General features: G+C 40.9%; 1 protein-coding gene and 1 long non-coding RNA gene across 5 annotated transcripts in view; one reads left to right on the plus strand and one right to left on the minus strand.

Moving 5' to 3' along the window:
• Positions 1 to 2,521: 2,521 nt before the first annotated feature.
• Positions 2,522 to 14,615, minus strand: Aqp4 (aquaporin 4). Of its 4 annotated transcripts, XM_008847647.1 has the most exons (6): positions 14,463 to 14,497; positions 13,496 to 13,555; positions 11,017 to 11,431; positions 9,383 to 9,547; positions 8,753 to 8,833; positions 2,522 to 4,717 (listed from the first exon to the last, which is right to left on the minus strand). In XM_008847647.1, exons 3-6 carry the CDS (start codon positions 11,395 to 11,397, stop codon positions 4,439 to 4,441), a joined length of 906 nt encoding a protein of 301 aa, XP_008845869.1. In that variant the 5' UTR covers positions 11,398 to 11,431; positions 13,496 to 13,555; positions 14,463 to 14,497; the 3' UTR covers positions 2,522 to 4,438. The 4 variants fall into 4 exon arrangements, with proteins under 4 accessions (XP_008845869.1, XP_008845866.1, XP_008845871.1 ...); XM_008847644.1 differs by lacking the exon at positions 13,496 to 13,555 and having other exon boundaries at positions 14,463 to 14,615; XM_008847649.1 differs by lacking the exon at positions 13,496 to 13,555 and having other exon boundaries at positions 11,017 to 11,427; positions 14,463 to 14,539.
• The window catches only part of LOC103745689, a 294,584-nt gene continuing 282,053 nt past the window's right edge, over positions 13,726 to 26,256 (plus strand). Inside the window, exons 1-3 of the long non-coding RNA XR_001872789.1 lie at positions 13,726 to 13,774; positions 14,110 to 14,219; positions 15,402 to 15,503. This is a non-coding gene — a long non-coding RNA (uncharacterized LOC103745689). The remainder of the gene's footprint in view (positions 13,775 to 14,109; positions 14,220 to 15,401; positions 15,504 to 26,256) is intronic.

The raw sequence follows: 26,256 nt of genomic DNA on the forward strand, positions 1-26,256 counted from the left end.
TAAGATATATCTTGCACAAACTACAAATGAATTTTTAAACAGCACCAAATACAGTGTTTACTTTTTTCAACATTTGAAAGTTTATTTGCACAAGCTTAGTCATATGAGATACAACATACACATGGAAATCAACCACAATGTTAATACGTTTAATAGATGTTTCAAATACTAGGCATAACAGTTTAACTCTTTTTAACATTAGCTCTAATATTGGTATAACATTTAAGTTAATAATTGTGAATATAACCATCTGTTCATTTTATTCTTAGTCCATCATGAATTACAATTTTATTTTTATGTGGGTCATAAAAATGATAAATAATTGCTTATATATTTCCATAAATTGTGCATTATTTAATCAATCCTGAAAATAATCTAGAAACACATTCCAATGGGTTATATGTTAGGTGTATGTTTTTAGCTCTTTGATTTTTGACTTGGAAGTGTAACACCTTAGGTGCTCCTAAATTTAGTGTTCCTGGCAGGTTTTATATAGCACTTAGTTGTGTGTATTCATAGGCTAGGGGTAATTTGCAAAAAGTCAATGTCCACCATTTTTAAGCTTTGAAATTAAATATCTAACATTTCTTTCAGAGAATTGGGGGCTTCAAAAGTTAGTGTTGTCTAAGGATGATCTGGAAAGCATTAAAACATAAATATGAATTCACAAACTTTGAGGTAAAGAAAGTGAGTTTTGTTACATTACACTTTCAAATAGTAACCACATTTTCTAACAATTTTTATGCCACGGGCTTATTGGGGAAGACGTCATTACATTCCAGTCCCAAGTGTTTAGAATTCAATGTTCTACAGTCTTAGGATGACATATTGGTTTTCGTGTTTTTTGAAGTTTATCTATTTAGCTCAGACTACTATCTTCCTTTGTCACAAGGTCAATGTCTCTGTCAAGATTGTGATGTGTGGGGAGGGTTCCCACAGGCCACAACAAAGGCAGTGCCAGGATTAATGTCATCATTTAACGCTGTTACTGTTTTGGAATTTCCCTGTCATTAGCAAGTTTAAACCAATACATGTTGCCTGGATTCACAGCCTAGAAAAAGAGTTGGTGCTTTTTGGAATCAAACTTCTAATAAATCAGCTCATTTCTAGCATATGTGTTTTCCAAAGATTTCTAATCTCCTTGTAAAATCTTCAGCAGCTGGCAGCCCTAACTGAAGACTGTGAGCTGTGGTGGGAACCCTCTGATGATCGAAAGTAAGGGGGTCTAATGAAAAGTGTCAAAGGACAGAAATACATTGCAAAATCACCAGCGACTTAGGTTCTAGAAAATACTTTGTTCTAGAGCGAGGCCTTAGGACGTTTGGAAGAAAATTCCATCTTCTACATTCAAAATCTGGGCCCAGAGTTAAAGCCTTGAAAGCTTTAAAAAATGGCTCTTTCCCTTCTGTACTGTCTTGACAGATTGTGCCTTTTCAGGGTGGGACCACTTTGAAATTTGGGGTGTCTGTGTATTCCTCCGGAGGGAACGGACATTTGGCGTTGTTCCGTGGCTGGTATTATTCATTTATGTCTTTCCGGCTTCTCCTTCTGTTGCTCTGTTGTGTATCTATCAGCATCTGTCTCTTGGGAAAAGCACTATGCACTTCATTAATAAGAAGGGATTAAAGGCAAAAGCCCCAATCTCTTGGATAATTTGGTGCCATCCACAAGGCAATAGACCACTGCTGCATGGATATCATTAGAAAGGTGCAATTTCATTACTTTTTACTGGCAGAGCCTTGGGTGAAATACAAAATATGTTTCTCATAGGCAGAGAAAGAATGCTGAGCCTCTTACTCACTGCGTGCCCTTAAATACACTAGAGTTTGACAATATAGTCTTTGTTTTTCAAATTTATGATGTCTTCCTGTAATAATATTAGAAACCATGCTTTTATTACAGAGTGAGCAAAATCAAAATGAAAAGATATGCTTATATTCTTAAATCCCAAATGAGAATCATGTATATATATATATTGATTTATTTATTTTTATTTTATGTGTATAGGTGTATTGCCTGCATGTGTATAAGTGCACCCATGTTGTGCAATGCCTGCAGAGGTCAGAAGAGGACTTTGAATCCCCTGGAACTGGAGTTAAGAATGGTTTTTAGTTGCCATGTGGGTGCTGAGAACCAAGCCCAGGTCCTCTGCAGGAGCAGCCAGCGCTCTTAACCACTGAGCCATCTCTCCTGTGTCTTGCAGTGCCTTTGGAGGCCAGAAGAGAGTGTTGAATTGCTCAGTGCTTAAACCGCTGGGTCATCTCTCCAGTCCTCAGAGCCATATATTTTCAACTAACATGATTGTTTCCCTGCTAGCTGCTGGAAAACAAATTACAAAATCATGCTTCACTCTTTCTCTTTTTCAAACTCTAACTTACTGAATGCTATAACTAGAAATGAGTGTAAACCCATGTGAAGGAAGCCATATGGCAGAATAAAAATAATTACAAGCCAGTATTGGGTGAGCATATTCAGAAACCTGGTTAGCTTCCTTGTTAACTAAATTTATGTTTGAGCAGGCATGTTTGTTGATGGTTGATATTACCTTGTGAACTGAACCACCCTGATCTTCAGCCTGTAGTGGTATACTGTGCAAACATTTGAAATAATGCTCACAAACCATCCTTGGGAGGAGGTTTACACCCTAGTTCTGTGGGTGGCACCCAGTCCGGAAGTAACCTTGTATCTCTGGCATAGTGTATTTGAAGGCTGCACCCCTGAAATTGAGCCCTATGTTTCCAGCATCTGCCATAAAACATACTGCTGGCACTCCGAGGCACACACTGGCCTGACGGCTTGTCTGAGAACTTAAACACATCACTCTTTCCTAGCACCGAAGAGAATCAGGTTTGACAGTGGTCCATTATCTCATAGCCACAGACACAGAGCTGCCATGAACAATAAAAAGTCACACACAGTTGGAAATGTGCTTGGGAGAAGAAAGCCCTCGATTATCAGCTATTTACAAGCCACTCCTCACTGATGAGTCTTTGCTCTCCCTACAAACTTCTGTGAAACTGACATTTGTAGCATTTGTCTAAGATAAACGCTAGACTAGACTGTTAAGATGACAGAAACTGGGGTTTCCATGAAAGAGTCCACGGACAGAAGGCACAGCAGGTGCAGGAGAAACAAATGGTTTTAACAAGTAAACCAGTCAGTAAGGAAAATAAAAACATATCGAGCTATGTACAGTACCTCAGCAAATGAAGGATTGGTCGTCAGTCAGCCTTAAACAGAGTAGATGCCCTGGCCCTTTCATCCTGCAGCCGTGCGCCTTGTCTGCCACGCATTTTAATTCACTCTGGTATTATTACACTTGCAGGGAAGATTATCAACAGATATCATGGGAAGTGAAACAGCACCAGAGGTTGGGATGTGGAGAACCAGTTCACACCTTCTAGAGTGAGCAGGACTTAGAAACCAACAGAAAAGCAGGATTCTACTAGTCAAGTTCTTGTCAAATATCTGAAGTGTTTAAATATAGGCAGCCAACATTACAAACAAACTCCCCAGTTTTGACAATATATCTTACAAAGTAAGCCAAGTGGTTAAAAGCTTAGGTGGTTAATCTTGTGTGGTACAGCTGAGAGCGTGCACTGAAAACAGGTCAATCATCTGGTACAGCACACAGATTTCCGCTTTCCTTCTGATCTTTTTGTATAATGGTAACCTATCCGCCCATAAGATTTCACAGGTCTGTCCAGAATCTCACTAGATGTTCCTTATGACTTGGGTGTTTCATTAGATGGAGCTCACACATGTACATAAATGAATATTCTTACCAAATATCTGGGCTTTAGCCCCACAGTATCTTGGATTTTGAGGAGAAGAAGGATTATAATGGATTGGCAATGGGGTTTGACAGTCAGGTGTTTGCAATATAAATACAAATAGCGGATTACCAATGACCCCTGCTAATGTATTTTTATTGCCGAGGTAGTTTTTAAATAAGGGATTACCCTGGAAGAACTCATTACATTTCTTCTTTTGAATATGCGTGACACTGTGGCATAATGCATTTGCCATTGTTAAAGTAATTCAATGAAGTAAATATTCAAATGAGCCTGGGCAATACGAATTTCCTCACAGAGGAGGTATTGGGTGGCTGGTGAGTCTATATGTTCTGGAAGCCAAGACTTAACTAAATCTTGATACATATTTTCAATTGGTTGTTAACGGCAACTAGATAAACTGGATGCATGTTGGCTTTGGGATACTTTAAAAAGAATTCTGTTTTGAAATTTTGAGTTCACAATCAATTTCTTCCTTTCTCCTTGGTAAAAAGTGAAATGCATGTTGTTTAGACTGAGTAATAAGATGTGAAGCAACAAACCTGCACCTGTCTAAGTTATAACAGATCCGTTTCCTTAATGGGCGGGAGGAAATCTGAGGACAGTTGTAAGGACTCTCTCCTGCTTTCAGTGCTATCCTCTAGTCATACTGAAGACAGTACCTCTCCAGACGGGTCCTTCCCCTTCTTCTCGTCTCCACGGTCAATGTCAATCACATGCACCACCCCAGGTTTCAGAATCAAGTCCTCGGTCTCCACTTGGCTCCTGTTGTCCTCCACCTCCATGTAGCTCCCTTTAGTCTGCTGGGCAGCTTTGCTGAACGCTTCCTTGAGACGACGTTTGAGTTCCACGTCTGGACAGAAGACATACTCGTAGAGGGCACCTGCGAGGACCGCGCCTATAATAGGCCCAACCCAATATATCTGGGGGAAAGACGGAAGAGAGTTTAAGTAGAGAAAAGTGATTTCAATGAACAATGCGTGAATAGAGAATTTAGCTGGGTTAAACTAAGCAACGGTGTCTTGCGCACACATAGCAAAAGAGAAGGGAATTGGAAAGAAATAAGAAAATATACCAAGCCACACCAGAAATTCATAAATTATCAAAGAACACTTGAACAGAAAATAGGAAAGCATCATTCTTCTATTTGCTTTTGATGTTATATTTTTTGATGTTCTGATCTCTTTTTTCCTTGAGATGGGGTCTAGCTCAGAGTAACCTTGAACTCACCAACCCCCTCCCTCAGCATCCTGAGTGCTGAGAACATTGATGTGCACCATCATTGCTGTCTTATCGATTTGATGATAATTCTCAACATAAAGGGCTGGAGACATGATTCAGCAGTTAAGCACAATGGCTGCTCTTGTGGAGGATCTGGGTTCTCTTCCCAGCACCCACATGGTAGCTAACAACCACCTGCAATTCTGGTTCCAGGGGATTTGGGGTTTGATGCCTTCTTCTGACCTCCATGGCATTGCACGGCATGGGTGCGCCTCCATACATGCAGGCAATACACTCACACATGAAATAAAAATAATAAAAAATTGAAAAGGTAGCTTCTCTTGGTGGCTTCACAAGTTATGCAGACACTGGGAGTTCTTCAATTAAAATGGAAAGAAAAAAAATGTTTGGAGAGTGCTTCTGTCATGTTCTGCCCCCTTACCTTGATTTTCTCTAGAATCAGGATCATGGTAGAGTTTTAACATTTGGTTACTCAGTACGGCATGATAAACACAGCCCTGTCTCTACTGCTTTTCAATTGCATAAATGTGCCCATTAGTGACTTTCTTTCTTGAGACAAGGTCTCTTGTATCCCAGGTGGGTCTTGAACTCTTTATGTAGCTGAAGATGGCCTTGAACTGCTGATCCTCCAGTCTCCCGCTACACAGTGATGGGATTGTAGGCATATGCCTTCATGCCCAGCTTTTATGGTGTTGTGGACTGAACCCAGGACTTCTTGCATGCTAGGCAAGCACTCTGTCAGCTGAGCTACATGAATAATCATGCTAATGCTTTAATTTATTTATTTGCAAAGCACGGATTGTAACAATGCCTATCTCATGGGGTTGTGAAGAATAAATAAAATACTACATATAAAGTACTGAATAGTTCAGAGCTCATATCCAGCCCCATTCTGTGCTTCTTAGACAATTTGAAGCTGTATGTGAGTAATGTGACTACGTTTTTTTCCTTATGCTGTATGCTTTTCCTCTTTTAAATCTGGTGATTTGATTTAATTGGGAACTCTATGGTTTGTTCATTTCTCTCATTGGGGAGTGTTTTCCTCTGCACAGTGCTTAGTGAAAAAAAGCCTATACTGAGTTTATGGGTGATAGCTAGTTAAGGATTAACAATTTCAGTAGGTACAATTTTTTCTTTTTTATTATATCAGTTATGCACCTAAAATGAACTAAGCTTTAAGTTGGATTAGGCTGCAACATATACTTTAGAGTACACATATTCTATAGACTATTTGATATTCATTCAGTAGATTCACTTGGGATTGGAAATTGTTTACTGAGCATTCTAATCAGCTATACTGAGCACTTTGATTGTATTTTCTCATTTAATTCTAGAAATGCCATTTGATATAAATAATATTATTAAAATACACATTCTTAGGGATTTGACAGTCGATGTTCTGAAAGGTAACAAGCTTCCTTAAGATCACATACTTAATAAATAGTTGAGCTAAGATGTCAAGTTTGTGTTACTTTAAATCTTTCTAACCAATATATTGTTTGTGCTCTCATTTGAAAAAAAATGTGATAAATGCTTTTTGCTAAAACACCCTCTGGAAATATATCACTTAATCCTCCTTGTAAAGAAAATTCAAGCTTTCAGCTGAAGCTCAGTATATACCCTTAACAGGAAAGAGTTGGAACAGTGGCTGGACCAGCCAAGCTCCTTATTGTGAACATGAAAGAATCCAAAGGAAAGTTTATCTTCCTGGTGCCCTTTCAAAGGAGAAAGGCGAGCCCTCCTCCAAGTGCCTTTGCTCTGTGTTCCCTTGGTACGATCTTGTTAGATTGGTACTACTCCACAGCCTTCAGATCCCACAAGGGAGAACAGATACTGTTAAATAATTACTACCCTTCCCTAACACTCTGAAGAGAAGGCTAGCTTCATGCTCCCCAAAATAAACCTCGGTGCCAATTCCCAAACAAAGTTCTATGTACATTAAAGTGACTTTAATTGTTTTTAGGTTTTAATAATTAAGTTTAATAACTACAAAGAATATTACAAGTGGTTTGTAATGAATTACTTTAGGATAATTTTTAGAATAACATATTGTCATACAGGATAAGGTACAGTTAGTTTGCAATGATGCGTATAGACTATCGGGGAATAGCAGTTACCATGTAATTTCCTAAAGAATTTTATGACTGGAAATATAGAAAATACAGATAAAATGCATAAAAGTGTAAAAAAAAAACCCCAAATGTAATTATACTAACTAAAAGTTGTCTATTTATTGTAAGAGCTATTAACTGCCCATTACAAATTTCCATTCAGGGGCTGGGCAGATGGCTCGATGGGTAAAGTGCTTGCTATGTAAGTGTAAGGATCTGAGTTTGAATCTCCAGAACCCGCATCAGAGCCAGGAACCATAGTTCATGTCTGTAATCCCAGTGCTCTACAGGGAGATAACAGACGGGAGGTGGAGAGAGGAATATTCCCAGAGCTCAGTACCAGGTAGTGTGCTGATGTAGCAGTACACAGGAGACCTGTCTCAATCTAGGTGGAAGCTTAGGACTGACACCCAAGTTTGTCCTCTGACCTTCACATGTGCCATGCACTAGTGTGCTTACACTTACATGAAAAGGCACACATATTCACACCATACACACACCCCCAAAAAAGAAAAAAAATTTCCCATTTTTGTTAATGGAGCAAATCTTTTCAGACACAAGTAGAAACGTCAGTGGCGAAATGACCAGCCTCACAGATGACATTTTTTTGTATAAGTGAATTCATATGGCACTGGTATGATCTCTTTCTCCTCGGCAATGGCACCCTATCACTGAGGAGCTGTGGTTGGTCTGTCCCTACTGTATGCAGAAGAGGAAAGCACAATTGGCATACTGTGCTCATAAATTTATAAAAAGGAAAACCACATCTACAATACATGAATGGTAATAAAAGTCAGCCCCACTTGCAACTGGCCTATATATGTGTCTCACATTTTTATAGGTTATTTTAAGTTAATGTTTGAGCGGACTTCATAGTTGCTCATGATTTGTTTAAAGGATTTAAATGCTTTCCCGGGGGACACAAGTGAAACAGTTAATAACTGATATTTAAAATGACTCTCACTAGTCTCTGGCCCCAGATTAACAAGTAAGTGAGGCCTGAGAGTGAAAAGTGTGTTTTCTGGGAGTCACTTATTTTTCTAGCTATGACTGTGGTGACAATGGCATAAACACCTGCCCCATTTGTCTGGAACCATCTTCAGATCAAATGAGTCCAAATCACATATATTAATTGGGTTATGTTTTTGTGAACTAAAAATGGTAAATATCTTTGTTATGGACAATGTTTTTAAGTCTTTCTTCAACTCTTTAAGCACCAATGTTTTCTGGTGTAACCTGTCAGATTACATGCGCAGATCAATGGCTTAAAATCCAACTATTAGTGAAGGCCCTGAAGAAACAGGAGATGATAAGATAGGACTTTTCTTTTCTTTCTTTCTTTCCTTCTTTCTTTCTTTCTTTCTTTCCTACAGTCTCTTAAGCAAATTCCTTCAAAGCTTTCTTTCTTCTTTCTTTCTTTCTTAGCAAATCTATGCTTGGCTTTCTCTAGTCTTCGCAGAAGATGCAATAATAAAACAAAAGTGAGAGTTGGGACGTTGGGGGAAGCAATAGGAACTAGTGAGCTAAATTATAATTTAAACCTAGAGTTTCATGGATAATTGTTCTCAACTACAAGACCGTAAGAAATATCAATGTCATGGTTACCCAGTGGTTTTCCCAGTTTCCCATGATAACTGCAGGTCCAAAGGATCGAGCTGGATTCATGCTGGCCCCAGTATAATTGATCTATAGGAAAAAAACAAAAAACAAAACTTCAGACATGTTGGAAACACGGCTTGTTAACAGGCCATTCACTGAAGCTAGCTGTTATTTTTCACCTCAGAGGAGGAATCTCAGGATTCAGGGACTCTGTCAACATTCCCATCATGTAGTTGGCAAAATGACAGCTAATATGAACAGATATGGCTGGACCCAAAAGAGCTCCAGCTGTGTATTTTCTATATAATACTATGCATTTGTTTTTACAGATACCTGGGAATGTCCAACTAGATGGAAGTCCATTTCTAACACATTATCTATGTGTTGAAAGCAGATACCCAAAGCAAATAACTCTTAAGACAATTTGATGCTGTTATAGCAGTTGGCACTCACAGAACTATTGGTTATATTCAGGAAAGCTCAAGTGTTTATAATAGAAAAACTAAAATATTCCCAGCTGATTAATACTAAAAAACAAAACAAAAGGAGCTTCAGCTATAAAATGTATCCTCAGGCCAGCTTTAGGGTGAGGATAAACGAGCTGGATCTATTATTTAAACAGACTTGGAAACTTACTGCAAACAAATGTCCAATTGCAACAGAAAATCCAATTGCTAAAGCTATTGAACCAGTGACATCAGTCCGTTTGGAATCACAGCTGGCAAAAATAGTAAACACCAACTGAAATGTGATTATCAGCTCTACCAGGAGACCGTGGCCAGCTGTAAGATTTCCATGAACCTAGAGAGAGAGAAACACTGTCAGAATAGAAGCAAGAGTATAATTCTATGACGACATATTATAAAAGGCACATTTTATATGAATAAAAAGTCATGGTGAATTTGAGTCTTCTGCCAATCCCACATTGAGATTTCCATCTCCTTCAGTCTCCTCAAAAGAAGGAGTAAGTTTACACTCATTTTGGATCATTATACATTATAGATAATTACTTTTATAGAGGCCAAGTTTTTGCTGAATGTTTTTTAACAATGAAAACAAAATGTGCTGTTGCTCTACTTAACTTATAAAAGACTTTCTTGAGAGAGATATAATGGTATGAGGCAATGACTAAATCCCTTAATTAGGTTTAAATTAATTAAATGTACCTCAGCTGAAATTTAAGCTTTGTGCATGTGTTTAAAGACAGCACATATACTGAGCTAACAAATGATATTTCTAATCAATGAAGATCAAAGCTAAGATCGAAAGTCAATTTGCTTTTTAAAAAATTGTGACTCTCCATGGAGATCCTCTTAAATCTCATGCACACGAAAAGAAACAAATTGCTTCTTGTGCTAATGAACAAATGATTGTAATAAAAATACTGTAAGATAAAGTATAGTCAAGCCAGGCATGGCGGTTTACGCCTATAATCCCAGCACTCAGGAGGCTGAGGCAGGAGGATTGCTACAAGTTCAAGGGAAACCTGGGCTAAATAATGAGTTCCAGGCCACTGTGAGTCTTTCTCTCTCTCTCTCTCTCTCTCTCTCTCTCTCTCCCCCCTTCCTCCCTCTCCCTCTCCCCCACATAGCTCGCCCTATCTATCTATCTTCTATCTATCTATCTATCTATCTATCTATCATCTATCAATCATCTATCTATCATCATCATCTATCATCTATCTATCTATCTATCATCATCATCATCATCAATCATCGTCTATCTATCTATCATATAGTTACTGGGCTAGAATAGGGAAAATTTATTTTTGTGTCATTTTAGTTATGGTGAATCATTCAAGAATAATAATTTCTTTTGGATAATTTTTCTCTTTCCAGACAGGGTCTCACCATATCAGTCATAGCCCAGGCTGGCCTTGACTCCTAATCTTTCTGTCTCAACTTCCCATGTGTTGGGATTCTAGGCATGAGCCACCATGCCTGCCTCTCCTATGAATATTTTTAATGATGCCACAAGCAGTTTCACTTTTTTGAGACAGCATTTCATGTAGTTCAGACCTGCTTTGAAATGTATGTATATGTAGTTGAGGATGACCTTGAACCTCGGATTCTCCTGTCTCTACTTCCCAGTGCTGTGATTGCAGGTATGTTCCACCATACCCAGGGCCTCATGCCTGCCGGGCAAGCACTTTACCAACTGTGATACAATCCCAATCCCTTAAACTAGCGTCTCCTAGGCCACTGGAACGTCCTTTAGCAGAGTCTGCAAGCAGAGGAGTCTAGTCTAGAAATAAGAGCTTAAGAGACTACCGTAGTGACTCCCAAGCCTCCCACCACGCTGGGAGGTGTGACCAGGTAGAGGATGCCAGCCCCGATGATGGCCCCTAGACACTGTGCAACGATGTAGAAAACAGACTTGGCGATGCTGATCTTGCGCGTGCACACCATGGCCACTGTCACAGCGGGGTTGATGTGGCCGCCACTGATGTGTCCAAAGCACTGCACCATAGTGGCAATGCTGAGTCCGAAGCAGAGAGAGATGAGGACCATGTCAACGGGCAAGGGGTTTTCTGCTCCACCCCAGTTGATGGTGGACCCCAGGCTGAGCAGAACAAAGATGAGCATGGCCAGAAATTCCGCGGTGACCGCCTTCCAGAAAGCTTGAGTCCAGACCCCTTTGAAAGCCACCATGATGCTCGCTCTTCTGCACGGAGGTCCACACTTACTGGAAAGAACAACGTCATCAGAAGCCGCCAACCAACCAGACTTTTGACCTGGAAGGGAAACTGAACTTGGGGGAAGCAGCAGGCCTGCAGTTTTGTTGAAGCCTGGGGAGGGGCTACTGAATATTCTTTGCAAAGCAAGAAGACTCCTTCTAGAAGCCTCCTTAATTAGTAGTCGGTTGTTATTCTAGTCTCCTGTAATTTCCTATTCAAAGGTCACCCAGTTTCACTGGACAACTACCCAGACTGTCCTCAGAAAGGAAAATGTCTAAACCAAGTTCCATAAGAGATTAAGAATAAAGTATATTAAACTGGTAGTTCCCTTGAAGTAGTTTTAATCTTTGTACTCTTTCACCTGTATTCATGCTTTGACAGAAAGCAGTTTCTTAAAAAGAGACAGGTCCCTTTCACTTTGGTATTTTGTAATTTCAAAATGCCATTTTGAATATGGATTTGTGGAGTACCCCTTTATCTCCCACACCCAGCAGAGAGTATGGATTTGGGGGTGTCTGCCAGGAAGTTAGGACTGTGGAGCTGTCTGCTGGGGAAGGTAAATTCGTGGAGGAGGAGGTGCTCCTCTTGCCTGGCATGGGCGTTGGGGACAGGCAAGGCCTCAGCTGTGCCTGGGACACTCCCTGGGTAAGGAGGGAGCAAACTGCCCTGGGGGAGGAGCCTGGAGTTCAGCCCCCTGGCTTGGGATATCCACACCCTCCTGGGCAGATCTACGCCTGAAGCTGCATGGGAACTGAAGCTGCATGGGAACGTGACAGTCTCAGTCCCCAGGGGAGCCTAGGCGGGGGGTCTGCGGCCACCGGGGGCTGGTGTCAGGCTCTGGGGCAGCTTCCAGGTGAACTGACAGAAGCCCTGGGTCAGCAGGGGTGGTGCCAGAGAGGAGAAGGCTAGGGGTGAGGGATGCTTTGAAAGGGTTTGGGAGACAGGACAGTTCCTTCTTCAGGCTGTTGACATCTCTTAACCCTTGGTTGCACCCCTCCATGACCCCCCCAAAGCTCCCGGAGTTTGGAGTGTGCAAACCGGGTTGGGTTGCAGGCACCCTTCGCACACTCAGAGGACACAGCTGGAAGACTAGGAAAAGGGGGTGTGGCCCAGAACAGTCCTGAGGCAGAGATCTAGGGGATGGGTTTTTCTCCAGGGTATTCTTGAGGTATTTTCCCATGTGAACTTGGGCCTAGAGCATAGTATGTCTACTCTTGAGGAGCCTATGGGGGTGGAGAAGATAGGGGTCAGAAGTTGGAATGGAATTAGCCGGTGGTGGGCTCTCAGGCAGGCTCTGGACTAAGCTGCTTTTTTCTGTAGTCTATCACCCTTCACTGTCTTTAGAGCTTTGGAAAGGAGGGTGGGATTGGGAGATACCACAGCAACTGTTCATTCTGACTAGAAATGGCCAAGTTCTGGTTTGGAAGGGTAATTGTTCCAGTTACCTCCTTACCTAAGACATTCATTTACACCTCCGCCTATGATAGAAGAATGAAGGTGTCTAGAGCACATTTAACAAGGATTCTAATCACAATGACTATGCAAAGGACTAGTCAAGAAAGCCAAGGGTTTAAAGAGCTAGAATTGCTGCAACTCCCTCACCTTAGATGCATAGTATGGTGCTTTTTTCCCACATATCACACTCACTGTCTACACCACCTGGCTTCCTCCTGGGCAATGAGGAAACCTTGTATCACACAGAACTGGACAAAGACTGTCTTCACCTTTAAGACTGCAGCTTTGCTGCCCGTTTGACAATGGGCCTTCCCTTCCTATGACAGGCCTAAAGAAACCCACTTTCTAACCATGCTCACAACCCCCACCCCCACAGAGGGGCAGTCAGCCATATCCCAAATGACCCCTGCCCAAGTGAAGTCCTCTAAGTGACTCATAATTATGAAAGACCCCAGCTGGGACAATGTTGATTTCATATTCCCTAGAGAAAGAGACTATAAGAGACAAAAACAGCACTTGGAATGAGGCAGAGAGGATGCCCTGGGAGAGGCAATAAAAATGTCCCCAGAGGAAGAGACTCACAAGTGGAAGAGTGGAGAGAATCACTTTGGACTCACCAGTAGCCCAGGGTTGTAGCCAGGTGTCAGAGGGGCTGTTACAGGTGTTGTCCTCTATGGCTGGATTTAGTGAGAAAGAGGAAGAGGACCAGACAGGAACTGAAGAAAGCCGGGTGGGTAGGAAGCAGTTCCTTTTTAGCTGTAGAGCACCCAGGGGAGGCGGTCTCGGAAAAGGCCACCCTCCCTCTGACACCCCTTTGTCACCTCTCTGCATCTGGCAGTTCCTGGAGCTCACTTCCTCCTCAATCACACACCTGACTGCCTCTGCAGGGACCCAAGGTAAGAAACCCAGTTGCTTTTGAGCTTGAAATTTTCATCAGTCAGAGAAATTAAACAAACCAGCCAAACTAACAAGTGCAAAACACAAATATACTCCTTAAGATGATTTTGGCCTCCCCCACCCTCCCCATTTTGGGTAAAATCCACAAAAATCTTATCTCCTTCCCAAACAGCCATAGCTGGCTGTGAACCCCGAAACGTCTGGCATGTATGTACCCTATGTATCCCTCTGGCCTTGTGAGGACTCACTTCAGTATCCACCCCCCCATCAGTGTTCCCTGATGTGTGCACACTCGATGGAAATGAACCAACACAATTTGTTTTTGCTGCTTTAGCCCCAGAACAAAGGGGGATTTGTTGATGTGACCGGACTGCAGTGAACCAGACATATTACTTCCTAGCTGAACACTCAGTCTCCTCTGCTCCTGCACAGCCGAGTTCCTGGGTGAGTAATTTTTCTGATGAAAAAATCCTCTGGAGTAATTTCTCATGCTAAAAAGCATCTCTTTTCTTCTCCTTTCTATGTCCTGCTTCTGCCTAAGCTCAGTCTCCAGGCTTAAAAGAACCCCCGCCTGTCCTGTGGCCAGCTTCTAGATTTGACTGAGATGACACAAATATCTGTAATAAAAAAAGAGAGTTCTGTCTTTTGGCCCTGAGCATTATTCCTTTAAAGCAAAGAAGGACTTACCCCCACCGCCTTGCTGCAGGTCTGTCACTCATGCCTTCCCTGGCCAGAGTGCAGCTCTGCCCTCAGCTCCCAATGCACTGGGAGTCAGATTACCACCACTTGTCTGATTGGGTTTTTGGAGTGGAGGGGTGGAAAGATTCTGCACCATGTGGCAATCACCAAGGCTAAGTTATATTTGAACTTGAAATAGTCCCTGTACCTGATCACTATAGACACAGGGCATTTGAGGAATGCTAAACATTCACTTACATCCCATTTCTTTAGCTACTAAACTTTGCAAATGAAGATCTCCCTGAGCCTTTCTCTGGATTCTTCTGATCACAAAGAATTGGAATTTGTCTGCTTTGTTTCTTGTTGAAATTGGACAACTATTAGAAAACCAGCAATTAAGATGAATTGCGATCTGGACTCAGTGCATTCAGTTTTGAGTGGCAAATAGCCAATGAGTTCTATTTAAAATGTTTGATCTGAGAAGAAATATTACACAATGTGTAACTGCAGCTCCACTTACAGCATCAGTAACGCTGATTTGGACAATGAAAAATAAGGGGAAGTGGGAAAATATAGGGAAGAAAACTACTCCAGGGAGCTTATCTGAATTCAATAATAACTTTTGGGAAACAAAACAGCAGACTTTAAAATACAGGTGTTAGCTAGGGAAATAACTATTGGGAATTGTAGGTAAACTTGGTATTTAGAAACCTGGGGAAAGTGTTATATACTTTGCTGTTCTTAGTTCACAATGAATGCAGCATCGGGTACTCAGAAATTATTCAGGGTTTCAAGATTGTCACAGCAGGAGTTAAGAAAGCCTGGGTCTCCTCTAAAGCAGGTGCATGCTCACAGAAACATCCACACCTGAGGAGTGTGGTGGGCTGTAGAGGGTCTAGAAGGTAGCTGTGTGCCCCACCAGTTCATTATTATGTTTTCCTTAAATAGGCTTCAGGTGAATAGCAATGGAATAATCTTAACTCTTGGCTTATGATGCTTCCTCACTGGTGCATATAGACCGCCGCTCTCAAGACAGCTCATCAGTGACTTGTAAGTAACAAATATCTGTGAACCCACCACTCATCCCAGCACCTAAAATTGTAAATGCCTTTACTTGTGGGCTTCTCTGCCTCTTAACTTACCATTACAGTTTAGGCTGGAGACACGCACATCTAAACATAGACATGTTTTTGTCTGAGTTATGTGCTGGAGACAAGGCAATGGGTACAAACCATTCGGATCCCATTAGAAAGAAGAATTAAAATGTTGAATGGGTATTTCAGAGGAGTGCTTTGGTACCTTTTCTTGGCAGTTCTCACATAAGGATGATTAGGTTTACATCCTTCAGAACACAGTTACATATTGATTATTGTACAGTCTTTAAAAATATGCTCCCTGAAGTCAGAATAAATTCTGATGGGGGAGGGCTGTTTTATGTGAGTCCAAAAAGAACATTTGAAACATTTCATGTTGACTCTTGATGCTGTTTACCATTTAGATTTAAAAATGAGATTTATAAAAGTGTGATTTTTTTTTTTTCCCCTTCCAAATTCAAAACCTTGGCTTTCTAGGCAGATGTCCTAAAGGAACTGCTTGGACAGGAAGGAAGCAGAGTCAGGGTATCTCTGAAGTAAGTGCATTCAAGGAGCCCTGGGGGCTCTGTGCTTTGTCTGTGCATTCTGCACTAAGATCTTCTGGAATCTGCAGAGCCAGGTGCTTCAGGGGGCCACGGAATGCTGCGGGTGCATTTTGATGGTTTCCTCTTTGTTGGATGCACTGGGCTCATTGGCATTCTCTGCAGAGCTCTGCAGTTCCAGTTACCACCTCACAAAATGCCAGCGAAACTTGGTTACCGGTTTCTTAGCCTCTTTCCCTTTTCTCTGGCTGGCTGATATGTTGACAGTCCAGTTCCTAAGGAGTGACTGTTCCCGTCAAGGGAAGGGCCACCCTCATTGGCAACAACTCATATCCTCATCGGAACTCTTCGGAGTGGCTTAAAAAGGACCAGGGATTAACTCTTTATCCGCTAGAGGTAGTTTTTTTTTTTTTTTTAGTTAGGCATAACAGAGTATTCTGTTTTTACTTGAAATGATATTATTGATCTTCCCATAACAGCATCAGCTTGGTGCAACACGCAGTCACTTGCTTGGCTTTTCTTCTGGCTAGGACCAGACATTTCCAGTAGGCTTGCCTGCAGTGATGGGTGCAGAGTCTGATGAAGGAAGAAAGCAGGTGTGATTGCTTGCGGTGATGGTGGTGGAACAGAGGGAGGTGGGAGTCTTGGTCAATGTAAATAACAGCTTCTAAACCGATCTGCTTAAATCTGGGTCTAGATCCAAAGGACAGTTGGAATAAATTTATTTTTCCCCCATTGGGTACTAAGGGCCTACATAGTTTAAAAGTGGAGTAACAGAGTCTGCAGAGGTGGCTCAGCTGCTAAAGTGCTTGCTATACAAGTATGAGGACTTGAGTTTGATCTTCAGCATGCACATAAAAGCTGGCACAAGGAAATGGGCTTGTGACTGGGGAGGGAGAGACAGGAGGATCTCTGGGGCTTGTTAGCCAACCGGGCTAGCTGAATCAGTGAGCTCCAAGTTCAGTAGACACACTGTCTCCAAAGAGAAACAAAGGAAGAGAGCTGATGCCAACTTGTAGCCTCCACATGCAAATGCAGATGTTTACATACTCAAACACATACAGCCACACACACACACACAGTGGAATAACAACTTACTACTTAAATCCTGATTTCTTAACTGTATCGGGACAGCACAGCTGCATGACACGCTGATTATCTTTCATAATAATAAATAATCTTCTATACCAGAGCAACTTGTGTGTTATTAGTTGAAGAGCCTTGTGTCATTATAAAATAAAAAGCCATGAGACCCCTCACAAAGCTTGGCTGATGGATACACTTTGCCTCTGAATTTTTAATCTCCCCACACTGCTTTTCATTAGTGCTGATGTATATTTTTGAGATTTCTGGTCTCTTCTCCTACTGTTCCCCTCAGAACATTTCTTCCCATGTTCAGAGATTGACGACCAAGACAGAGGCACTAAAGATGTCAGCGATGCCTTAGTACCCAGACAGGAAGCGTCTCCAGGCTGGTGGGGAGAATTCAATACCGGTTCATAAATTTTGTTTCGCTTTTCACAAATCTCAGTGTCATGGATTTCCCCCAGAGGTCTTATGTATCACTACGTTCATCAGAAACAAGTAAATAGAACACAAGCCACAGCCGCCAAAAATCACCATGGCAAAGGGCTTAATGAAGCTTTGTTCTTTATTCAAACAGGCCTTACCTGGTGGGTAATAGTAAGATAAAAATCACCTTATACTTCAGGATGATTTCCAACTATCATCCCCTCTACCAGAGTAAGAGAAAAACAGTGATCACATTATCAGCCAGGATTCAAAATGTGTAACTTAGGTCCCTGTTCCCCACTGAAGCAAAGGTTAGAAAACTTGCCCTCCCAAGGCATGTAGAGCCTTTCAAAAATTAATCTCTCTCCCTGCCTCCACGCCTCACAGATGGATTCAGGGTTTCCCAACTGGTATGACAAATGCAGTTTCCTTGATTCAGATCCACACAAACACTTTCACTGGGGAGTTGTACTCTGCTGACATTTAGGGCAGGAATTCCCTGGGAAAATAGTCAAGAGATTCTTTTGGTGTAGCTGGCAGGGCTCCAAAGGGTCTAGGGTTCCCTTCTCCAGGCAAATGGTGAGAGAGAAAAGGAGGGAGGGAAAGAGACAGAAGAACTTTATTGAGTGACTGTGTTTCATCTGAAGCTTGTACCAGAAAGCAGAAATGTGGTTGGATGACTGGATACTTTTCTTATCCTTTATCTCTTACCCAGGTAATATGACAGTTCAGAGTGTGGTTGGCGGTTTAAAGGCGGCTTCGACACCATAGGAGAAAATTGGTTTGCTTAGAAGCAAAGAATTTGGGATTCAATAAACTAGACCAACAGGTTTAATAAAATAGGTAATATTCTAAATGTAATCTAGAGTAGGGGTTGTTCCAGCTTAAAATTAATTTTGACTGTCTTAAAAGCTAACGCATCGTTCTGGTGATCACTATTGTCTGCAATGACCACTACAAAAGAGCTCAGAATCCTTACAGCTTTAACACACAACAGATACTCTCCATTTCAGGGCTGAGGAGATGGCTTAGTCAGTAAAGTGATGGCTGTGTAAACATGAGGACCTGAGTTTGAATCCCCAGCACCCATGTAAAAAGCTGGATGTGATAATGCACCTGTAATCCCAGGTGGAAACAGGAGGATCCCAGGGACTGGATGGTACCCAGTCTAGTCAATCAGTGAGCTCTAAGTTCAGTGAGAGACCCTGTGTGCTGGACAGCTTTAGTGTCAACTTTACACACCTGGGTTGAGGGAGCCTCAGTTGGGGACTTGCCTTCATTGGACTGGCCTGTGGCCATGTCCATGGGGTACCTTCTTGATTGCTGAGTGATGTGGGAGGGTCCAGCCCACTGGGGGTGGTCCCATCCCTGGGCAGGTAGGCCTGTGTTGCATATGAAAGCAGGCTGAGCAGGGGTCAGGGAAGCAAGCCAGTAAGCAGCTATGTGCCTCCATGGCCTGTGTGCCAGCTCCTGCCTCCAGGTTCCTGCCCTGAGTTCCTACTTTGGGCTCCCTAATGAACTGTGACCTGAGAGATGTAAGCTGAATAAACCCTTTCCTACTCAAGTTGGTAGTGGTCACAGTGTTTTGTCACAGCAATGAAGAAACAAACTAGGACACCCTGTCCAAAAAAATGAGGTAGAGAGTGAGTGAAGAAGCCATCTGACATTGACTTCTGGCCTTTACATGCACACTCACAGTGTATTCCATACACAATGGACACCCCCCCCATACACACACAGAGAAAAAAAATTACAATCCCAATCAAAATCCCCATGACATACTTCACAGAATCAAAATGCATCCTTAAATTCGTATGGAGGCACAAAAGACCCTAGATAGCCAAAGCAATCCTGAGCACAAAGAGCAACGCTGGGGGACTAGGGGATTACTATACCAGATCTCAAAGTATACAGCAGAGCCATAGTCATAAAAACAGCATGGTTCTGGCACAAAAACAGACACAGATCAATGGAATATCTTTGAAGATCCAAACCTGAGTACATGCAATTTCAGCCACCTGATATTTAACAAAGGTGCCAAGAACACACAATTGAGGAAAGACAGCATCTTCAATGAATGGTGCTGGCAAAACGATCTCCACCTGTAGAAGAATGAAATTAGATCCTTATCTTTCTGCCTTGCACAAAAATCAACTCCAAATGGATCAAAGATCTCAATGTGAAACTGGAAACCCTGAAACTATTAGAAGAAAATATTGGCAGTAACTTACAGGATATAGGTGTAGAAAAGGATTTTCTAAATCAGACAGAAGTTGCTCAGGAATTAAGGGCCGCAATAAGTGGGACCTCATTAAACTAAAAAGCTTCTGTATAGCAAAAGAAACAATCAAAAAAGTGAAGAGAAAACCCACAGAATGGGAAAAAATGTTCACCAGTGACACAACTGACAGAAGTTTAACATCCAGAATATATAAAGAACTCAAAAAACAAAGAATCGAGAAACCAAATGACCCAATTAAAAGATGGGCTAAAGATCTAAACAGAGTTCACAAAGGAAGAAATAAAGATGGCTAGGAAACATCTCGAAAAGAGTTCAACATTGTTAGTAATTAGGGGAAATGCAAATTAAAACCACCCTAAGGCATCACCTTACCCCAATCAGACTGGCTAGGATCAAGAGAACAAATGATACCAAATGCTGGTGAGGATGTGGAGAAAAGGGAACGCTCATTCACTGCTGGTGGGCAGATCTTCCTGAGATCGATGGATATGGAGAAAGGGGAATGCTCATTCACTGCTGGTGGGATTGCAAACTAGTGTAACCCCTTTGGAAAGCAGTGTGGAGAGCTCTTGAAAAACTACAAATGAACCTACCCTATGACCCGGTTATACCATTCCTTAGCATATACTCAAAGTACTCATGATATTGAAGAGACACTTGTTACAACCATGTTTGTTGCTGCTCTTTTCATAATAGCTAAGTTTCCCTCAACTGAGGAGTGGTTAACAAAAATGTAGTATATTTACACAATTGAGTTATACTAAGTGAAGTAACACAGAAAAAAACAAAAAAACGATGCATGTTCTCCCTCATATGTGGCCCCTAGCACCAAATCCTTTTAAATTCCAGGTCCTTTTAATAAGATGATGCTATACAGCAGTCCGTTCTGCATGAAATAACTACCATCATCACGACTTTGGCTGAGCCTAATTGCTAAACATAGTCACAGTTGGGCTTGTTGATGGTTCATTCATTAAAGGAGCCAAGCAGGGTCACTGGACCCTCACCTGAGTATCCAGCCACTCTTCCCAGCCAACTAGTCCAGCCTTGGCAGACAAAAGAAAAATGAGGAAGAACCCAATAGAGGGATGCTTTTGGAAGCCCTTGTCAAGAAACTCCAATGGACTCTCATATGAACATTTGAAAATTGCCCTGTTGTGACTTTTTTTCTAGTTCCCTGTCTAGAATTGGTAATGCTAATTTCTCTTGCCTTTACTTCTTCACATCTCCCATTCATGATTCAAGGACTTTCTTCTCCCCTTAGAGACAAGAGTTATGCAATTTGGGAGTCTTTTAGATAGACTCACTGAAGGAGTACTCCAATTGCCTCACCCTGCATCCCTGTTCAGCATGGAAGTAGCCAGAGCGGTCGGCATCCCTATTCCCTATAGGGCAACTTGGGTAACCCCTTCAGAGGATGGCGTGATAGGAAAAAGAGGTAGGAATTGGCTAGGCAGTTAGGGTAAAAAGACTCCCAAAGAAATATAGCCAGTTTCTTGGTTAAAAGTCAAAATGTTCTTTGGCCTGTTAGCAAGATACTTTGTTCCAAGGCCAAAAATGTCAAAAGTATTTGGGAGCTTGTATCTAATCCTTAGAAGATTTTATGGTTACCTCTTCAGAGGGGGGAATGTTGGAGGGGAGGAAGTGGGCATGGATTTGATCAAAACACCTTATATACATGTATGAAATTCTCAATCAAGTTTTTGTAAAAATTTTTAAAAAAGTATTTTTAAACAAGAAAAGAATTAACAAGCATATCCATCTCATTAGTATGCAAACTTTCTTTCATATTTAATAAGTAATAAAATTTTATATATTCCAAACAAAACAAAACAAAACACAGAACAGGAGTTCAAAATTCTGTGCATACAGTGGTGTGGCAGACTGAGTAAGCCCAGAAAATTAGGTGGTTAAAAAAATGCTTTTAGGGGGTGGGAGAGATGATTCAGTGGTTAAGAGCATTGACTGTTCTTGCAGAGGACCTGAGTTCAAATCCCATCTGTAACTTCAGTTCTGGGGGATCCAAAGCCCTCTTCTGACCTCCTCAGGCATTGCATGACATGGGTACACTTACATACATGCAGGCAATATACTCATACACATAACATTAAAAAATCTTTTAGAAATAAATAATTTTAAAAAATCTTTTAGAATAGTGCTAGAATCAAACACTTTCTAAGAATCAGAAGCCACAATCAATGACTCCCCTGATACGATATGCTACGGTCACACAACACGGGCATGTGCGTCAATGAGTTTTTAAGTAGTTAACAGAGCTTTCTGTTGTGCTTCCCTATTTACACAGCTTTGCCTTTCATGCACCTCTGCACAACATTCACATTCCTTCAACCCGAAAGGCACATCTGAAGAAATTCACAAAGCCCAAAAGTGTCAAGTGTCATCATGAGTGGCTTCCTTTTTTCCAAAGATTCTTATTTTTTGCTGCACTTTGGCTGTTATTTGTGCTGTAGAAACCTCAGTGCTGCCATGCCTTTGCAGCCCCTACCTAGGTGATCCTAAAGGTGACCAGTCTCCCTTCTTTCTCTGTTACATGATTTTTCTGATTCTTTTAAACATCTGGGTTTTTACTTCTTCCATGAAACCTTCTCGTCACAAATATTCTTGTCTGTAAGTCATTTAAAACAATTATCATAAGAATTGGGGAAATGGTTCAGTTGGTAACGTGCTTGGCATATAATCAGGAAGACCAGAGTTCCATTCCCAGCACCCGCATAAAAAGCCAGGCATGGTGGTATGTGCCTATAATACCAGCTCTGAAGAGGCAGAGGCAAGAGAATCCCTGGATTTGATGGCCAGCCAGTTTAGCTGAAGTGGCGAGCTCCAGGTTCAATGAGAGACTCTGTCTGGAAAATCCTGTGGTTTCATAGACTGGGTACCTGTTCTGCTGAGACATGAGGAGGAGAGAAGTCTTCAGTGCACACCACACTCCTACCACCATGGAGCCACCTGCTGCCATGCCTTCCCCTCCACAGCGGACTGTATCCTCTCAAACTGCGAGCCCCAAACAAACAAAGAAACACAAAAATAACCCCGAACTCTTCTTCTCTTCAATTGCTTCTTTCCAGGTATTTGGTCACAGAATAAAGGAAAGAAACTAATATACCCAGTAATTAGGTGTAAGTGTCAAAGGCTTTTATCATAAAGAATAGGCAGTGCACTAAGAATTGTGTGCAAGGTTCAAATCAGGACTGCATTGGGTATGACACTGCTTCATAATTAATACTTGGCTTATGTTTTGGCATCTAACTGAAAGAATAAATTCCTTAAGGCAGAGATTATGTGTTATTCAGACAATCTTGGGGAATAGAAGGTGGTCAACACACTTGGGTTGGCTGAATGAGTAAGTTGAGTGAATTCTGAGTTTGCAAAACAGCTTCTTACTCCTTTATATATTTTTGAGACACTCTCCTGGGTGATCTGAACTAGGGCAAGCTTAGGTCACCTGGAATGTCAAAGGCTGATTGAATTGGGTTCTCTATACTGTTATACAAATACATTTTTTGTTTATGATGCAGCTATGGATGCTTTTTAAAAACACTTTAAATTTTGCAGAGGAAAAATATCTGTATCATCTCATTTATTGAGAAGTTATATAAAGAGAAACTTATACTTTGATCTTCTCTTGAAAATAGAACAATTATTTGAAATGGACAAATTTCAGGATCATTTGTTGATCTTTAAACAAACAGAATCCTATGCTTGTTGCTTGATTTGATTATATATTTAAATCATATTTTTATTTTATTATATTTTTATTATTTTTTTATGTGTATGAATGTATTGCCCGCTTGTTGTGAGTACACCCGTGTCATGCAATGCCCTGGAGGTCAGAGGAGGGCTTCAGATTCCCCTGGGACTGGAGTTAAGGAAGGTTCGTAGCCGCCATGTGGGTGTTGGGAATCGAACCCAGGTCCTCTGCAAGAGCAGTTAGTGCTCTTAACTGCTGAGCCATCTCTCCAGCCCCCACATTTTCACTTTAAAGAAGGGCCTTGTTAAAAACAGGTTAGTGAGTTAGTAATGGATTGATCCAGTGAGCTATGACTTACATTGCAGTATGAGAGTGTTTGGTACAATTGAACATTTTGGCAAAATGTTAATGGTTTTATATATGAATTAAGTACAGTCTTTGTGTTTCTGTTGTAGTAATAGTTTTTATAACTACTTGAAAGTAGGTTTTTTTTTTTTGGTCTTTTTGAGACAGGGTCTCCCTGTAGCCCCAGCTGTCCTGGAACTCACTGTGTAGACCAGGCTGGCCTTCACAGAGATCCACCTGCTTCTGCCTCCCAGGATTAAAGGCATACACCCAGCAAAAGTAGTTTTATAAACTTTTAAGAGCAATATAATCAGCTATTACAATTAGCTATTACTTATTATATTATATATTTTAAAGTTTTTTTGTGAATTTCATACAATATTTTTTGATCATGTTTTTACCCCTTCCACCTATCTTCACTACCACCCACTGGATTTCATGCACTCTATTATATCTATTATATATCTAGTGTGTCGCCTATTGAGTCAAATTTGTGGCCTCAAATATCCTTCGGTATGGGCAGTACTACAGTTCGAATTGTCATGACTTACTTGGTAATGGGTTTGAACACTGCCTTACACATGATAAACATGTGTCCCACTACCACTGAGCTAAGTCCCCTATCTTTAATTCTAATTGTTTTCAACAAGAATGTGTAGAATAAATGGAAGACCTCAGAAGTGTCTTGACAATATTGACATTATGCCTTCCAAGAGCAAATTGCACATATCTTACAGAATAGGTATGCAAAACTCATATTGCCTTTCTCACATGATGAAGCATTTTGAATAGAGAAAGGGCTTCCCTGGATAACTTGTGGCCCATTAATTGTTGGGGAGGCAGACTGAGATCTTGATGTCTGAATTCTTAACCTTCTCAGCACCTAGCCCTAAGCTGATATGTCCAACCTCAGGACATAACTCTAATGCTTCAAAGTATTTTGCACTCTGTTGAGCCTTTCGTTCTGCTGAAGAACAAAAGTTTTCAGAGTTGGCAAGATTAAAATTCTAATGGTTAATTACATAGTAATTATCCTTAGAGTTTGGGTTCTGAACACTTGGCCTCAGCTGCTGAACTTATTCACTTTAGTCAAGGAGGCTAAGCTCTCATTTTTAAAAACGTTACATTGTTTCTTCATTATGTGATACAACGAGTCCTAGAATACCTTCTAAAAGAAAGTAAACTTTAATTCCAACACTCAGGAGGCAGAGGCAGAAGCTGTAAGATCAAGGCCAGCCTGGGATGGTCTACAGAGCAAGTTCCAGGTCAGCTGGGGCTACATAGTCAGACCTTGTCCAAGACATAAAGAACAAATCTTATCCAAACTTCTAGAGTCAGGTTTCGAAGTCAAAACTGAAGCAGAATTTAAAAGCTCCTAATTTACAAAATCTGAATATAGACAATAAAGAAACTAATAAAGTATTTTAAAATATTTTATAATATCTAGAAACAAATTAGTCTAAACTTTCAGTCTGTGTTACCTTTATCAAAATAGTTATATGCTGGGAGTGGGCATAAAGCTGTTTGAGATAACATGCTGTATATTTCTGTATGGTTAAAATGTGAAGTGAGAAGTTAAATAAATACCATAAAGCCATTTGGCTGATATGTTCAGCGTTACTGCTGAAGTATAGCAAGAAAGCATGCTTCATACAGCATGTAGTTGGAGAAAGCACTATTTTAGCATTCGTACAGATATTGTTCTTTGATAATACACCAAACTCAGCAATAGTTTCCTGAAGTACAGGATCTGTTGATGAAATTTTCAGACCTTGTTACTTTCAAATTCATTAGTCTATCTTGCATTTTGAACTACTCTTATGAGACATGATTTTAACGCTGTTTTGAAAATTACTGATTTAGTGAGTTGTATAACTCTTCTGAGTATTGGTACATTTTACTTTACAGTATCAAAAACATCAAACTCGTTAAATATTGGCACTAATCATATCAGAAATTTAAGTGTTAAGATCACTGTCAAACTCATAGTGGGTGGACACAAATTATACTTTTCCCAACATTATAATTTTTGCTTGAAAGCTCACATATTATTAACAGGAACAAATAGTGTCAGCTTTTCTTGTAGCGATAGACTCATTTTGTTCATTTCCAAGAAAATGTTTTTTAAACACTGACTTAGAATAGTCATAGCCTGCCATCTATTCTTTAAAGTGAAAACAGTATTTGTCAGAAAAGGAAGGAAGTTCACATGTGGTGTGAGCAAAACCACTTTCTTGAGCTGTAGCCGAAGCCTTTTATGCAAACTTCCTGCCTTACAGAATATTGAAAAGTTGTGGACCCATGGTAAAGATTTAATAGTAAATGCTTTTGTGCCTCATTAAGGACATTATAAGTGGGA

This window comes from Nannospalax galili, unplaced genomic scaffold, assembly GCF_000622305.1.
Source record: "Nannospalax galili isolate Female #2095 unplaced genomic scaffold, S.galili_v1.0 scaffold162, whole genome shotgun sequence".
Lineage (NCBI taxonomy): Eukaryota > Metazoa > Chordata > Mammalia > Rodentia > Spalacidae > Nannospalax > Nannospalax galili.